Source organism: Xenopus tropicalis, chromosome 3 (assembly GCF_000004195.4).
Source record: "Xenopus tropicalis strain Nigerian chromosome 3, UCB_Xtro_10.0, whole genome shotgun sequence".
NCBI lineage: Eukaryota > Metazoa > Chordata > Amphibia > Anura > Pipidae > Xenopus > Xenopus tropicalis.
In genome coordinates this window covers 69,277,944-69,293,802 of record NC_030679.2, presented here as the reverse complement: position 1 = coordinate 69,293,802, position 15,859 = coordinate 69,277,944, and the positions used below count along the sequence as shown (strand labels likewise).

The following is a 15,859-nucleotide window of genomic DNA, read 5'->3' as shown; positions in this document are numbered from 1 at the left end:
ATTATTACAACCAGCATACATAAATATTGATGCCTGACATTTGCCGTTTTTTATTAAAACTGGTTTACAAAGAAAAGAATAATATCATTATCAATCAGAATATCCAAGGCTATTGTGATACTAATATCTACAGTTAGTACTAGTGGTTGTATTTATAGTTTATGTATGTGAGTGTATAGATTGGTAGGTGTGGGTTAGGTGTGCTGGGTTTACTTGGATGGGTTGAACTTGATGGACACTGGTCTTTTTTCAACCCTATGTAACTATGTAATTATCAAAACATACTTTTTAAATTAAAACAAAGAATATGTGTGCGTGTGTGTGGCAGAGCTATTTTCTTAAAAATCCTGGTCACTAGTCACTACTGTCAGTACCAGTATTGCTTTCCCCACCCAGAGAGTGTGTTGTGTCAGCTTGCAGCTCGATTGGGAAAAGCTAGGGGTGATAGGAGCCCATTAATCTGAATATATTCAGATTACACAACCCAGTATTCCCTGATATGCACAGCCCTTAAAAATGAATTGTTTGAACTATGTAGATGAAATTGCATAGTTTTCAAATTATATTTGCAACAACACAATTTAAATAAGCATAAAAATAGCTGGTGAGAATGGATCTGTACCCATTTGCTCCATGTGTTTAAAACGCACTAACAGGCATCAGTCTGTATGCATACATTAAAAGCAGATTTCCGTGCAAAAATGCATAGCTATGCTTTTCATATTCTTTTTTCATTTGTGTTTCGACTGCTGACTTCCTGTGCCCAACAGCTTTCAGAATCTGTCAGGAAGATATTCCTTCCCCTCTTTTGGTAATTGATAGTCTTAGGGCTACAGTATGACAGAGATTAACATCTTGATTTATAACTTACATAAAATGGCCATACACGGGCCAATAAAACATAGTGAATTGCCAGCTTATTTGTCTACATATGGGCAATTTCTTAATGCCCACCTGAAACTTATATGGATAAAAATGGGCAGATACCTATTAGACTTGAATTCCCATAAGTCAAGGACAATTCAGTCCTTCTGTGTTTTTTTTTATCTATTCCCAAGAGCTGACTCTGTAGCTTTAAAGCAGGGCCCTAGACACTGGGTGCCTCCTTTCGTCCTTGGTTGGCTCATACACAATATAGTCCTTGCACATAGGGTACCACCTATCAGCTTTAGATTTATAGGTAAGTGTCCTGGAGAGTGCTGGAGGAAGCTTACTAATTTACCTTTTGGAAAATAATATATCAGTATATACAGTGCACTTTAAAGAATACTGAACATGAAAATCTTTTTTCAACTCTCCATAGGAAGCAGAAAATAAGGGCAATGCTTACATACCATGAATAGATTCTAAAATGGCTTAATTAAAGATCCAAGTATCAGATTTATTTCATTGTCATTAGGCCAGAACATGTCTAATTCTCTGTCCCTATGCTTATTATTAATTCATAACTAGCTCAATCTGTTCCTGACAAGGCAGTTCAAATGTAACACTCCTTTTCTGTAGTTGATTATTAGTGATCTGAATAATTATTTTTTTCCTTAACTTTTTGCAGGGAAACTAATTGGTTGTCCTGTCACAGTCTAACCTAGGGTCACTGCATCTGTGGTACATTCATCCTTGGTAGTTTCAGGATGTCTGAATGTATGCAATGCAAATGAAATGTGCTAATGTGCTATTTGATAATCCTAAATAGAAAATTGCCATTTTAAGCATTAAGGACCAGCTCCTGGAATCATATGATTCACAGTGCACACAAACAAACCAAGGCACATATACATGCTAGGCCACATCAGCCAGTTCTGTCTTTTATTCTCACACTTCTTCCTGTTACATTATTTCTGGTCATGTGATCTTTGAGGGAGCACACAGCCCATCACTAAATGGTGGCTCAAGGGACAAGATGTAGATGAGCAATATTTACTGAAATATATATTCCAATTTGGCAAGATTATTAATAGGTCACTTAAAATAATATAAACTGGGGGTATAGTTTTCCTTTAAAATATAGTAAAAGCAGGTACACTAAAAAAAGCAGTAAGAAAGTTGGCTAGAATGGCAGATAAAAAGAGAGCAAAGAGAAAAAATGACAAAGGCAGTAAAATTGTTATAGAAAAGCATATCAGACTACTTTTAGGTTAGGTACATACCAGATTGAGCTAGTTATGAATTAATATTCATAACTAACTCAATCTGTTTTAATTAAAGGAATTAGGAAATGAATAACCATTTTGTGGATTATGGTGTATAACTGGGAATAGTAAATTTAGTGCTGCAGAGCCAGAAGATGTTAAAGTGGATTATGCATTGTTATACAAACACTTCCACATTAAATGCTAACTCCAGGTAAAACCACAGACAAATAAGCATAGTACAAAACATAAGGAGTGTGGAACAATGTTCAAAGTGGGAAAACTGGGCACCAATAATCCTGTTTTATTCCAAATTGTATGTTGCCCTGTGGGTTGCATTCTGAGCTGGAATAAATAGTTTTATTTTTTATTTTTACCCCATGCCTTATACTGTAAAAATGCACATGGTTATACTCTAATCTGAGTACTATTCCACAATCTTGATTTATTTTTGCAGAGTTCCCTTATTCTTCACTGGGCAATTGATGTGCAGTATAGTAAAGCTGGAAAAGTACTGTACTTCACATGCACTGGCCCAGGTCAGTAAGCAGTTGTACTCACTTGAGGGTGCCTAATAAATTGCATTCCTCCAGTGAATATGATGTGTTGGAGTTAAAGCTCTGGTGAGCACAACTCACCCCAAGCTGCCTCCTAACAATATCCAATAGTAACTGTATATCAAATCTGGCGAAATATTTGTTGGTATAAATGTAATCTTTAAATATGCAATTTCTATACTGTGTAAAGAGAAAATCTGTCAAAGTAAGCAATATCACAGCTCACACTGCTTTATAAAATGCAAACATGCATAGTGGGAATGTGCTATAAACACAGTTGTCTATTTTTCATATTCTGTTGTCTATTTATATGGAAGTACACAGTCCTTATCAACAGGACATATTCTCTTATTCATTTAACATATAAAGTAATTGTTATTATAAAGAAAATCTAAGGTCTAAGTGAAATTTAAAAAAAACAACTTATGCTGGACAAACATTGGCTAATTGTTTGGATGTACAGCCAGTTGGCATTTGAAAAGATTATGTCTATATTAGTACGTTTTGTTATTACATGGCTAAATCAGGTTGATCGCTGCAATGAAGTGCTGGTTCTTGCATTTCTAGACTGACCATTGACCATTGACTCAGTACATGGGCCAAATCACCTCATTTGCTGGCCAGATTTTTGGGTTGAACAGATTTGGTGCAGTTGTACTAAATTTGAAGGGACAAATTGCTCAGTAGGGAACTACACACACACAGATTATTTGTTTGGTTTATCTATTTAGTTAGGAAATAGCTATTTGTGTGAAAAATGTAACATGGCGCAAAGAAACGAGTTTTATTTCTGGTAAAAAATTTGTGCACTAGGGCTGAAACTATTTACCCTGCAGATAAAATACTTCCTCTGTACAAGCAAACTAAAACCCACTGCAGCCAACTACTGTGACTAGAACTAATTGCTAAGACTGGGAGTTCAAGTGCATTAAGTTACAAAGGCTTTTGGAGATTCTGAAGTGTCAAATGTGCACTTTAAAATAGACTACCTAGTTTATCATTTTAACAGAGCCCAAGCTGTTTTATGGATAAGTGCCTTTCTAAAAGGCCTAGCTTTTCAAAATAAGTACTGTTAAAAGCACTGGCTTTCTATATTTTCCACAGCAGATTTTCAACTGAAGCTATGTACCAGTATGCCTTGGTAGACTGGCTTTCTACAAAATATAAAACTGAGCCACAATATAAAAAACAAAATCATAACAAAAGGGACATTAATTAAGTCTAATTAGCATCAACTTGTATTATCTGTAGACTTCAATCTCAGCACATTTGCAACTGGCTTTATTATTGTTACTATTATTGTAATTGTTATTTACTTTTTTCACCCTTCTGTACTACCTATCTCTAACCTAATACAGAATATTCTCTTTGCTGTGTAACCCAGTAAGAGGGTTGCTTGTATAAAAGTGAATAAAGTTTCCAATTTCATGTTAAATCTTGGAAAAGAGGGGGATCCTTTGTTTGAGTGTGGCAATGTCCAACCATTTTTTTCAACCTTATCAAATTGATTGATCTCAGGAACATGTTATTGAATCAAGCACATTTATCAGAGCTGATAGACTTGCCAGTTTGTCTGAATGTGTTTAAGCAGGCAGTTCCTTTCTTCACAGTGTTCACAGTGATGTTCAGGCAATTTTGTGTGACTTTGGAAAGCCAAAGCAATGCATAGGCCTTTCCACCAGCGACTATTGTTGGGGAAGTTAGTTGCCTGTGGTAGCAGAACTCTATCGCGGGTGACTAACTCACTGTGTGGGACATTAGCCTAAAACTGAATTGTTGATAATGGTCCACCAGATGTTCAGGCTATTTAAAATAGCACTCAGTCCTCCCAAAATCCTGTTTCCTCCCAAAATTTCTGTTTGCTCAGAAATAAAAGAAAACATAAAACCCCTGTTAAATAAGCCCAGGGCTGCCATCAGAAATCACGGGCCCCTCACAACAAAATTTTCTGGGCCCCCTCCTCCCACGCCCTGCCCCCAGTGGACCCTCCCATCAGTACAAAGGACACACAGACATTGGTAACCAGGGCCCCCCTAAAACATTGGTAACCAGGACCTCCCTAAAACATTGGTAACCAGGGCCCCCCTTAAACATTGGTGGCCAGGGCCCCCCTAAAACATTGTTAGCCAGGGCCCCCAGCATCCTCCAGTTACCCCCCTCCCCGGTCCTCCAGCTCTCCCCCCACAGCATCCTCCAGCTCCCCCCCAGAGTCCTTCCCAGCATCCTACAGCTCCCACCAGAATCCTCCAGCTCCCCCCCCAAAGTCCTTCCCAGCATCCTACAGCTCCCACCCCCCCCACAAGCATCCTCCGCTTCCCCCCAGCTCCCCCCAGAGTCCTTCCCAGCATCCTCTAGCTCCCACCCCCCCCAAGCATCCTCCGGCTTCCCCCCAGCTCCCACCATAATCCTCCAGCTCACCCCCAGCGACTTCCTCCAGCTCCCCCCCCCAGTGACTTCCTCCGGCTCCCCTCAGCTTCCCCCATCCCAGCGATTACCTCTGGCTCTCCTCAGCTTCCCCCATCCCAGCTACTTCCTCCGGCTCCCCTCAGCGTCCCCCATCCCAGCGATTACCTCCGGCTCCCCTCAGCTTCCCCCATCCCAGCTACTTCCTCCGGCTCCCCTCAGCTTCCCCCATCCCAGCGATTACCTCTGGCTCCCCTCAGCTTCCCCCATCCCAGCGATTACCTCCGGCTCCCCTCAGCTTCCCCATCCCAGCTACTTCCTCCGGCTCCCCTCAGCTTCCCCCATCCCAGCGATTACCTCCGGCTCCCCTCAGCTTCCCCCATCCCAGCTACTTCCTCCGGCTCCCCCGCGGTATCCTCCAGCTCCCCCACCAGCATCTTCTTCCTATTTACATTTATATACACTTTTCTATTCTTACGCCTTATGATAAAATGTACAGGGATACAAACAAGCCCTGAAATGAACACCTGCATTGAGGAGGTGTTATTTCTAGAGGTCGTTTAGGTGTTGCACAAGTATTTCACATCAGCACCAATTTTGGCACTACGAGCATTGGAGGCAGCATCTCTTTTGGTGAATTGTACATAAGTAGCAATACACACTACATAGCATGTGCCCCTAAATAGTCTGGAATTCTAGGAAACGCTGCAATGTAAATAACAAAATCTATCATCTATTTGCTTTTGCATATTGTACTTGCCTCAGTAATTTACATGTTTAAAATTTTCACAAAGTTATGTATTCCTTAGGAAATTAGTCTTATAGCTTTAATAATCAATAAAGTGAGCATGAAAACCACTTTCTTTATGCTGACTTTATCAGCAAAAATCATGCTTTTTTAGTTGACAACATTGTCAGGATAGTTAATCACTCCCACACAGCATGGTATTGACGTGGTGCGCTTGATAAATGGACACCAAAGAAAAATCTGCCTTGCGCATGGAATTATCTGTCTCTCTCACCATGGCAGCAATTACAAAGCTGTGCATCTTTGAATACTGAAATGTCACGTAGAGTAGAAGGAAGGAAAAGTGCAACATTCAAAATATCCTGCTGATTTCTGTCAATATGGTCCATCCTGTTCGCATGCATTTATCTTATATAAGGATGATGTGATTCCCTTTTAGCAAGCGCTGCTATCAGCATTAAACATTAAAACTCATAGCATATGTCAGATTCTTATGTTTTATTTAATTTGAGAGAAACAAATCAAGCCCATATCAGTGATCCACATGTTGCTTTTGGGCCTGAATAAACTAGATAGCTGCCATCTGTATTTCATCGCAGGGTCTTATCCTCTTCTTAATATCTGTCCAAACTATAGTCCTATAATCTCCATTGGCTTGGTTTCATTCTCCTTTCTCTAGTATACTGTCTACCGTTTTGTATTTAATACTTAATAAAAGGAATCATTAAATTCAGTACACTGTTAATCCTGCCCATTACAAAGGTCCTATATGATGCCAAGAGTGTGCTCTTGTAGCCCTAACTTACACTTTACATAGTAAAATAGTAAGTTAGGTTAAAAAAAGACACAATCTTAATCTTTTATGTCTATATGGAACTTGCCTAACTGCTAGTTGACCCAGAGGAAGGCAAAAACCCCTTCTAAAATCTCACCAATTCACCTTAAAGGGGCAGAAAATTCCTTCCTGACTCCAAGATAGCAGTTGGACCAGTCCCTGGATTAACTTGTACTAACAGCTATTTTTATTAAAAATGTATTTCCTTACTTGTTAAAAAGCCATCCAACCATTTCTTAAAGCTATCTAATGCATCTGCCAGTCCAACTTGCCTTATGTGAAGAGAAGCTGTACAGCACCCTCTAAATTTCTAAATATGGGCAGAAGGCTGTTTGCATTCCCTAAAATTAAATATCCAAATATCAATAGGTTTCAATAAGAGGTTAAACTTACCAGAATGTGTGGAGAACCTGTTGCACATGCCACAGATCTTACAGAGTGGATGTCTACCAAAATTTCAGAAAAGCTGCCAAGCACACTGAAACATATTGTGTAAATAAATGCCGAAAAAATGTACAAGTATTAAGAAATTACATCTCATATGGAAAAAATAGTCTTTTGCGTCTCATGCCTAAACACAGGCAATTAGTCATAGGCTGAAATTAAAGACTGGAGCTATTATTAGGGGTAAAGGTGATAATACCTTACTGAACTTACTTCTTGTACTTGGGTTTCAGAATCACAAATTAGTTTATAATAGCAGCCCTGCTTTTTATTATATAAATAGCTTGAATACAGTGACATTATATTCAGGGTTTTTTTTTGGAGAAAATATTCCACAGTGAATAGCAGAAATTGCTCTCACACAGAGCCTGGCCTTTGCTTGAAAAATTGTTTGTTGAAGGATAATGTTCAAGTGCTGAATAAAGTGGAGAAATACAATAGACAAGTAGCTGTGTAAATCAAGATGGTAGTTTGCCCTGATCTTGAAGTTCCCTTACATTCCTTTTTTCTGCTACTACGCTGATTTCTTCTTAACCTGCAGCTAAGGATTTGCAGTTGGCACTGCAGTTAGTGACATTAATTATAAGCAAAGGGATTTATATTTTAAGTGCCAAAAGTGGACATGTTTCACTGTGAAATGGAAGGTCTGTTAGTAGAGGGGGTCAAATCACTCTTTATGTGCCTGAAACTTTACCTGTCATTGTTAGGTACAGTTTTATGAGTGTTTTATATTGCTTTTATTGCTTTAGATAAATCTGCCACACTATCTACTCTTTGCAGCTCTTATTTTTTTTTTGCTGAGCCCTCATTAGTTGCAATTTGTTTCTTGTTGCTGCCATGGTTTTCTGCTCAGAGGCCCTCAAATCCTACTGTTTTATTCTGTAATCCATTTGTTTGTTTATTGTAAAGTTATTGTAAAACAGTGTAACTCACATGTGCTATATAATAAATGATCAATGATGATGATGAAAAGAGTACAATTTAATTTAATCTGTACCATATACAAAACTTAGAACAGAAAGTGCAACCCTGCAGTTCAATATTAAACTGAAGAATTTAAAGAAAACAGAGCTGCACTATATCATTATACAAATATTTGCTTATAGAATGTACATACTACTTAGAGAGATGAATTTATCTCTGTTCAGTTAATATATGGATATATGAAATAAACAACTGACAAAGATTCATTAAATATGGCTCTGTGCAATATCACAGCGAAGCTATGGCTGGAATTTATCACTTTGTGATAGCTCCTTTTCTCTCTATTTTGCCATATTTCTTTTAAAGGTGCTCACTATGTGACTTGAAGCAAAACAACTCTCCACATAATAGTAATTTGTTTTGAAAGACAGTCTTTCCCTAAGTCAGCAATCTCCTGTGCTTTTTTTTCTGGTTTAGTGAATGTGCTGGACATACATATAAATGTGTGTGTGTGCTATTGAGTGGTTGGAAAAGCTCTGCTATTTTCCAGTAAGCACTTTAAATTGACTTGGCTGCACTACAGTATTGATAAATTAATTCTTGACCATGGCAAACAATTATCACTTGGAGTGCACTTAGAGCAAGTGATAGTTTTTAACCAAAGGCAAGTTTAGTTTAGTGTTGCCATCTGTAAAATGTATGCTTGTATATAAAAGATAAAAGGTAGTAAATAAATGATTGATTTTATTTTTCTCTGACCATGTTAATTGTGTATTAGGTCTGTATTTGATTTTATCTGTTGGTGAACCAAACCAGGAACATCAGCTTCTATCATATTTAGTTGAATAGAAGACACATCAGAGATTTATTCTATCTTTCCCTTTTATTTATGCATATTTTTCTCCATCTGCTAGCCCATAACTCCTGTCCCCTTTAAGACCATTAAGATGCAAAGACTTGATTTGCTGCAGTTCATCATTTTATATCTTGTAGGAGTCAGTAGTGTTTTTTTTCCTTTCTCTGATATGGATGTTAATTTAAATTGATTGTAACGGCAGTTGTTGTCATATTCAACTCAGTCATAAAACAAAGTTCATGTTTGTGCACAACTGACCAGATGTTCAGGCTTCACTGAACAGAATTATCATTCACCCAAGGGCTGTTTAATATATATATATTAATGTTTTGGATATTATAGAAACATCTGTGCATTAAAAATATGTATTTAGTTGCACTTTATGCTTGCTCATTCTAATTTGTTCATTTTAAAATCTCTTTTGAGTTACATTTTGCTGCAAATTCTGTCTTTTGGTATTTATTGCCACTTTTACGGTACAGGGATTTACTGTTTATTCTACTTTGGGAATCTCGGTCTGTTTCAGAATGTTTTGCTATCCATCTGTTAAAGCGAGATTGCCGTAGATAATTTCTGCATTACATAGGGCTATCTATATCTTGCTGTTCTGCTTTTCGTATTCAGGACTCCACAGATGCTAATTTTTGAAAATATTCTATCACAGTAACAAATATATTATAAGGTGACATTTTAAACCTGTTCTAAAGCCTGACAATGAACAGCCTCAAAACATCAGAACTGTCACCCGCAACACATAAATTAGCATTCCCATTGGTAAACTGCTCACTTGGGTTTCATGTTTTGTTGGCATCAGCTTCTACCAAGATGTCTCTCCAACCAAAGTAGATATTTCAAACACTGAGAAAAATTATGATTTAAATTAATTCAGAGAAGAAAACTCAAAATTAAGATGGAAAAGCCTACTAATAATTATGGGGTATAGTGTTTTTCAATAGTTTTGCTTTGTTGAAGTTGTGAGGTTATTGCTGGCTTGTTACACTGGTGGAGACTGAATCTCCCAGCACAGCACCAAGATGTTTTTCATGTTTTTTTAATCTAGAATATATAGATAAATCAGTAGGACCACAAAGTTCATCCATATGTAGGAGGAATGTCTGATGGCATTTAAAAGGAACATATACCCTTTTAAAAAACAAAGGTATTATTCACCGTATTTACCAGAAACATTCAAAAAAATTGAGAAATATATTAGTATATAGTACACCAAACGTTGTTTTCCTAAACAAAGTCAAAATTGATCATTTGAATCATTGGCCTCGTTATGAGATGATCAGGTAAAATGGTGTGTTTGTTTCTAACAAATATATGCGTCTGTTAAACATGGGAATATTATCCGATAGGATTGTTTTGCCTCTAATAAGGATTAATTAGGTACTCTTTTATTACTTCAAAGAAAAAAGGAAATATGTTTTCAAAATTTGAGTTGACAGAGCCCCTAGAAAATCTTTGAAAGGAAAAGAATAAGTAAGGTATATTAAAATACTGCAAGGAGAATATACAGTGGAGGAAATAATTATTTGACCCCTCACTGATTTTGTAAGTTTGTCCAATGACAAAGAAATGGAAAGTCTCAGAACAGTATCATTTCAATGGTAGGTTTATTTTAACAGTGGCAGAAAGCACATCAAAAGGAAAATCGAAAAAATTACTTTAAATAAAAGATAGCAACTGATTTGCATTTCATTGAGTGAAATAAGTTTTTGAACCCCTACCAACCATTAAGAGTTCTGGCTCCCACAGAGTGGTTAGACACTTCTACTCAATTAGTCAACCTCATTAAGGACACCTGTCTTAACTAGTCACCTGTATAAAAGACACCTGTCCACAGAATCAATCAATCAAGCAGACTCCAAACTCTCCAACATGGGAAAGACCAAAAAGCTGTCCAAGGATGTCAGAGACAAAATTGTAGACCTGCACAAGGCTGGAATGGGCTACAAAACCATTAGCAAGAAGCTGGGAGAGAAGGTGACAACTGTTGGTGCGATTGTTCGAAAATGGAAGGAGCACAAAATGACCATCAATCGACCTTGCTCTGGGGCTCCACGCAAGATCTCACCTCGTGGGGTGTCAATGATTCTGAGAAAGGTGAAAAAGCATCCTAGAACTACACGGGAGGAGTTTGTTAATGACCTCAAATTAGCAGGGACCACAGTCACCAAGAAAACCATTGGAAACACATTACACAGCAATGGATTAAAATCCTGCAGGGCTCGCAAGGTCCCCCTGCTCAAGAAGGCACATGTGCAGGCCCGTCTGAAGTTTGCCAATGAACACCTGAATGATTCTGTGAGTGACTGGGAGAAGGTGCTGTGGTCTGATGAGACCAAAATAGAGCTCTTTGGCATTAACTCAACTCGCTGTGTTTGGAGGAAGAAAAATGCTGCCTATGACCCCCAAAACACCGTCCCCACCGTCAAGCATGGGGGTGGAAACATTTTGCTTTGGGGGTGTTTTTCTGCTAAGGGCACAGGACAACTTATTCGCATTAACGGGAAAATGGACGGAGCCATGTATCGTGAAATCCTGAACGACAACCTCCTTCCCTCTGCCAGGAAACTGAAAATGGGTCGTGGATGGGTGTTCCAGCACGACAATGACCCAAAACATACAGCAAAGGCAACAAAGGAGTGGCTCAAGAAGAAGCACATTAAGGTCATGGAGTGGCCTAGTCAGTCTCCGGACCTTAATCCAATAGAAAACCTATGGAGGGAGCTCAAGCTCAGAGTTGCACAGAGACAGCCTCGAAACCTTAGGGATTTAGAGATGATCTGCAAAGAGGAGTGGACCAACATTCCTCCTAAAATGTGCGCAAACTTGGTCATCAATTACAAGAAATGTTTGACCTCTGTGCTTGCAAACAAGGGTTTTTCCACTAAGTATTAAGTCTTTTTTTGTTAGAGGGTTCAAAAACTTATTTCACTCAATGAAATGCAAATCAGTTGCTATCTTTTATTTAAAGTAATTTTTTCGATTTTCCTTTTGATGTGCTTTCTGCCACTGTTAAAATAAACCTACCATTGAAATGATACTGTTCTGAGACTTTCCATTTCTTTGTCATTGGACAAACTTACAAAATCAGTGAGGGGTCAAATAATTATTTCCTCCACTGTATATCTTATAATGATAACATCTAATTTCTGGCCACAGATATTCGAGATATTTTGGTAAAATTTTAACTGTTCTGTGTGATCATTGGTGTATGTGCAAACCCCCTTCTTTGTTAATAATTTGTCTGAAAGCCTGTAGGTGCTGATCAGTCAATGTAGACCTAGACTGAATGATGATCCAACATGGTACTTGGGATGGGCTGTTTGGGCTACTTCTGTGTAGCAGCAATCCAACTAGCTGTCCAGTCCATATTATCCTTCTAATGTTGGCCTGTGAGAAGCCAAAATTATGAAATCAGTGCTAAACAAAAGTGATAATTATAGGGCAAAGACAACTGTAGCCTCAGATACCTTCTGTGTAGTATAGAAAGGGATCAGTGTGACCACTAAAACTCACTACTGAGCTACTATATTTCCCTGAGGAAAGTTCCTGTTAGGAACTGAAATGTCGGATAAATAAAAATCATGTAAGGAAACTTTTTGTAAAACCTTTAAGGGCACCTTTACTCTACACAATATCTCAGACTTACCTTTTTAACTAGCTTTAAGGCATCTCTGAAGTACAGATATCAAAATAAAGGCTACTTAAAAGGCACCAAATGGATTTCACTAGCTTTAATGCATGTCTGAAATACAGATCTCAAAATAAAATATGCTAAAAAAAAAAGTACCAACTGGGTCCACAGTTTTTGAATTGTTTACCATATACAATGTACACTTGATAAAAAAAAATGTATATTTATGCTGGGTTCTTTATTTGTTTGCAGTATTTTGGAAGCCTGTTAATAATTTTCTGCATTGAGCTGTCTTGTGGAGTATGGACATACGAACAGGAAATTACGGTATGTATCGAACAAGAGAGTTAAAAATGTCTTACACTTACTAAAAAGTCTGATCTAAAAAAGTCTGCGTGGAAAAAGTCGTGAAAATTCAGAATTTTTCGATTTTATTTCATGAAAACTGTGACTTTTTAGAACTGTCGCACAAAAAAACCGAATCAAAATTGACATTGACTTCTATATGATCTCGGCAGGTTTTAGCTGGCAAATTCTCAGATTTTGATTTTTAGTCGTTTTGACTAACTAGTTTTTCTGCCACTTTTATGCTAAAAATCCAATGGTTAGTAAATAGCCCCCTTAAGTTTAATGATAACACAGACTGGGACTTGTAGGTGCAAGGGCCCCAAGTTTGACCTTTTTTCCCAGTAAGGCAGTCATTTGCACCTTGTAACGGGAACTGCTTAGATTTGCTTAACAGATTAGTAGGAAACAAATGTTAAGAAATTGATACATAAGAACCAGATGTTACTGTGCCCTAAAAAGAAAATCTATTTTCACTGCCAGTTCCACAGTCTTTAGGCCAAATATTTTATTTCACACACATACAGTATATTGAAAATGCACAGCAGGCAGGGCTGTCACTTGGCTCTTCAAGCATCTGGTGTCTCCCAGCAGAAGCTGTGTCTTCTGTAGCTTTTAATATGAAACTGATTGTGATAGCTTTACCAGCATACAGGGAATGTGCATGTATGTAGCAATTCTGGCTACATAAATAGTACTTCCATTACATGCATTTTACCTTGAAGTGCTCCCATGGCCAGCTCCCCTTGTATCTTCAGGTGAAATGCAATATTTGTGCCAACAATGAGATTTAATATATTGAAAATGAGATATGAGATTCGCTTGGGAATATTTAACTTCTGCAAGAACAGGGTAAGATGGAGTGGAGATAACTAATAATGTTTCTACTCAGTTGTGCATAGCCTATAAATAATAGTTCTAAGCTGACAGATACTTTGTATTTAGCAAATTATACTTGAATGTGTTAAACCATGATTAAACTATGTATTATTACATTTTGGATTCCTGGAAACTTGTCAGATTTACTTGGGTAGTTATAAATCATAAATAATCGCAATCATCTTCCTAATTCAAAATTCATTTGAGGCCCTATGGACTAACTTGTTTTTGTAAATTCAGAGCAGCAATGTTGATGCACTAGCAGTTGCTGAAAACAGTAAAATGAGCTGCCTAGAGCACATAAGCATAAAATTATCCCTAGGATATAACATAGCATAGTGTCAAAATTCCCAAGGCGACATGCAATGCATTGTACAGCTCCCTTTTGGGTAGCAAAAAACTCTGCTTTGTCCATTTTTTGACACAAAGTCCCCCACACACGCAGAATAAACTGAACCTATATATAAAGCAGTACATCAACATATGCATTAAGAAAATGTCCATAAATATAAAGGAAAAACTGTCAAAGTACATTAGTGCCACATGTATAAAGAACACTTTCTGTGATGCAACTTTTTTTCCCCCCTCTACCCAATGCCAGATAAGGATTAACTGTACTTCATTCCCTAGACAACTTAGAAGGATATTGTAGGAGCCCCTCTTTATAAAGCTTCAACTTTAGAACGTGCTTCCTTCCAAATAAAATTTCCCAAATATTACTAATATTACTAAAACGGATTGCCTGTAACATCACTTTCTTTTTTTTAAATCTTCCAAGTGGCTACAGGTATATTTACGTCTTCCAAACTGGATGTAATGTAGACTTTGTAAGCACTGTGGCAACTTGAAATAAATAAAAACATTTCAACAAAAACACATGTTAAATTCCAGCTTAGAATATGGGCCAAGTTAACAGTATATGCATTTTGTGCTTAGAGGTTCTTTGTAAGATAACATCGAAACCAGCCTGGTAAGGTAAACAAATCACTTTGTTTTTCCTTGTGGCAAGAATTTATAGGACTATATTGTTTATAAATGCAGCTACAGTTTTTTCCGATACAAATGACTGAATGAAAAGAACAGATATTGTCAATTAAGTAGTAAAATTCAGTAATAAATTTAACTGGACCACATACAAGGTGATGAGTTCTGAATTCAAATTATAGATTGCTTACTAAATCCTTTGGCAGTTATAAAACGCTCTTCAGTTTCTTCCTCGGCATGTCTAAAATGCTGGGCTACTTGAAACAATCAATGGCATGGAACTACTGTAAATGGAAAATGGAATGTCCACAGGAAAAATTTAGACCCCCAAGGCCAAATATAAAAAGAGCTGGGAACTGGAAAAGAACTTTTAGTTGTAAGATATTATTAGTGGCAGTTGATTTATAGTCAGTAAGCTACCTGGGGCAGAATTCAGTGGTTGATTCTCTTTACCTGAATAGAGCAAGGATTTATATTTCCAACGTTTTTAGACAAAAACACACCTACATTTTTAAAATATAAATATCATACCATTTTCAGGATATATTCTCAGTTGTCTACATTTTTTCTAAAGGGTCAGGTATTCTTCCCCTCTGGCTGGGAATATCTGATTTATATACTATTCAGACCCCGCATAGTAATGGGTAAAAATAATGTCTGCCTTATTTTTGTATTTGTATATAACCCTCAAATCTGATGCTTTACAATTGTAAAATATTTCCAATTGTTGTTTTAAAAATATAGGAAGTTCTAAGTAATCCAAAGCCAGCATTTTGTAATCTAACATTTTAAGAATTACAGTTGCCAGCTGGATGCTCACAATTAGATAAAATTGCCTGGGCAGTTAGGCTGAAATGGAAGCTATCCATATCTTTCAAACTTTTCCCCCCAGCCGGCAACTCTTCCTAGTAAGAAGTTAAAGAAGGGAAGAGAATAAAAACAGAAACTTATCTTTATAACCCTTTCCCCTTACCAGCACAAACCAGCTCTGCCTTGGCTTACAAGGGTCAAGGCCCTACAGCAAGCTTTGCTTAGCTCTGCATTCTTAGGGGCAGATTTATCAAAACACGAGTTCGAATCCCGAATGGAAAAAATTCAGATTGGAAACG

At 37.5% G+C, this 15,859-nt stretch overlaps 1 protein-coding gene across 4 annotated transcripts in view; it reads left to right on the top strand.

Annotated features, from left to right (window-relative positions):
* The window catches only part of tspan12 (tetraspanin 12), a 76,300-nt gene that overhangs the window by 36,403 nt on the left and 24,038 nt on the right, over positions 1 to 15,859 (top strand). For all 4 annotated transcript variants that reach the window (XM_004912984.4, XM_031898979.1, XM_031898980.1 and 1 more), the window contains one exon: positions 12,795 to 12,869. In XM_004912984.4, coding sequence (XP_004913041.1) covers positions 12,795 to 12,869 — 75 coding nt within the window. The remainder of the gene's footprint in view (positions 1 to 12,794; positions 12,870 to 15,859) is intronic.